The sequence below is a fragment of the Lottia gigantea genome (assembly GCF_000327385.1).
Source record: "Lottia gigantea unplaced genomic scaffold LOTGIsca_4531, whole genome shotgun sequence".
Taxonomy (NCBI): domain Eukaryota; kingdom Metazoa; phylum Mollusca; class Gastropoda; family Lottiidae; genus Lottia; species Lottia gigantea.
In genome coordinates this window covers 1-1,394 of record NW_008709587.1, presented here as the reverse complement: position 1 = coordinate 1,394, position 1,394 = coordinate 1, and the positions used below count along the sequence as shown (strand labels likewise).

Sequence of the window (1,394 nt, the reverse complement as noted above, 5' to 3'; positions counted from 1 at the left end):
TTGACACAAATAAAAATATTGATGATAGTGACATTAAAACCTATATTCAACAACAAATACAAAACATTGATGATAGTGACATTAAAACCTATATTGAACAACAAATACAAAATATTGATGATAGTGACATTAAAACCTATATTCAACAACAAATACAAAATATTGATAATAGCGACATTAAAACCTATATTCAACAACAAATACAAAATATTGATGATAGTGACATTAAAACCTATATTGAACAACAAATACAAAATATTGATGATAGTGATATTAAAACCTATATTCAACAACAAATACAAAACATTGATGATAGTGACATTAAAACCTATATTGAACAACAAATACAAAATATTGATGATAGTGACATTAAAACCTATATTCAACAACAAATACAAAATATTGATGATAGTGACATTAAAACCTATATTCAACAACAAATACAAAATATTGATAATAGCGACATTAAAACCTATATTCAACAACAAATACAAAATATTGATGATAGCGACATTAAAACCTATATTCAACAACAAATACAAAATATTGATGATAGTGACATTAAAACCTATATTCAACAACAAATACAAAACATTGATGATAGTGACATTAAAACCTATATTCAACAACAAATACAAACTATTGATGATAGTGACATTAAAACCTATATTCAACAACAAATACAAAATATTGATAATAGCGACATTAAAACCTATATTCAACAACAAATACAAAATATTGATGATAGTGACATTAAAACTTATATTCACCAACAATTACAAAATATTGATGATAGCGACATTAAAACCTATATTCAACAACAAATACAAAATATTGATAATAGCGACATTAAAACCTATATTCAACAACAAATACAAAATATTGATGATAGCGACATTAAAACCTATATTCAACAACAAATACAAAATATTGATGATAGTGACATTAAAACCTATATTCAACAACAAATACAAAACATTGATGATAGTGACATTAAAACCTATATTCAACAACAAATACAAAATATTGATGATAGTGAAATTAAAACCTATATTCAACAACAAATACAAAATATTGATGATAGTGACATTAAAACCTATATTCAACAACAAATACAAAATATTGATGATAGCGACATTAAAACCTATATTCAACAACAAATACAAACTATTGATGATAGTGACATTAAAACCTATATTCAACAACAAATACAAAATATTGATGATAGTGACATTAAAACCTATATTCAACAACAAATACAAAATATTGATGATAGTGACATTAAAACCTATATTCAACAACAATTACAAAATATTGATGATAGCGACATTAAAACCTATATTCAACAACAAATACAAAATATTGATGATAGTGACATTAAAANCTATATTCAA

General features: G+C 23.5%; 1 protein-coding gene across 1 annotated transcript; it reads left to right on the top strand.

Annotated features, from left to right (window-relative positions):
• On the top strand, nucleotides 1-1,371 carry LOTGIDRAFT_176832 (hypothetical protein; the record flags this gene model as incomplete). Its single annotated transcript, XM_009061038.1, has 1 exon — nucleotides 1-1,371. A coding segment is annotated over one exon (1,371 nt), but the record flags the coding sequence as incomplete, so codon positions are not given.
• Nucleotides 1,372-1,394: the final 23 nt, after the last annotated feature.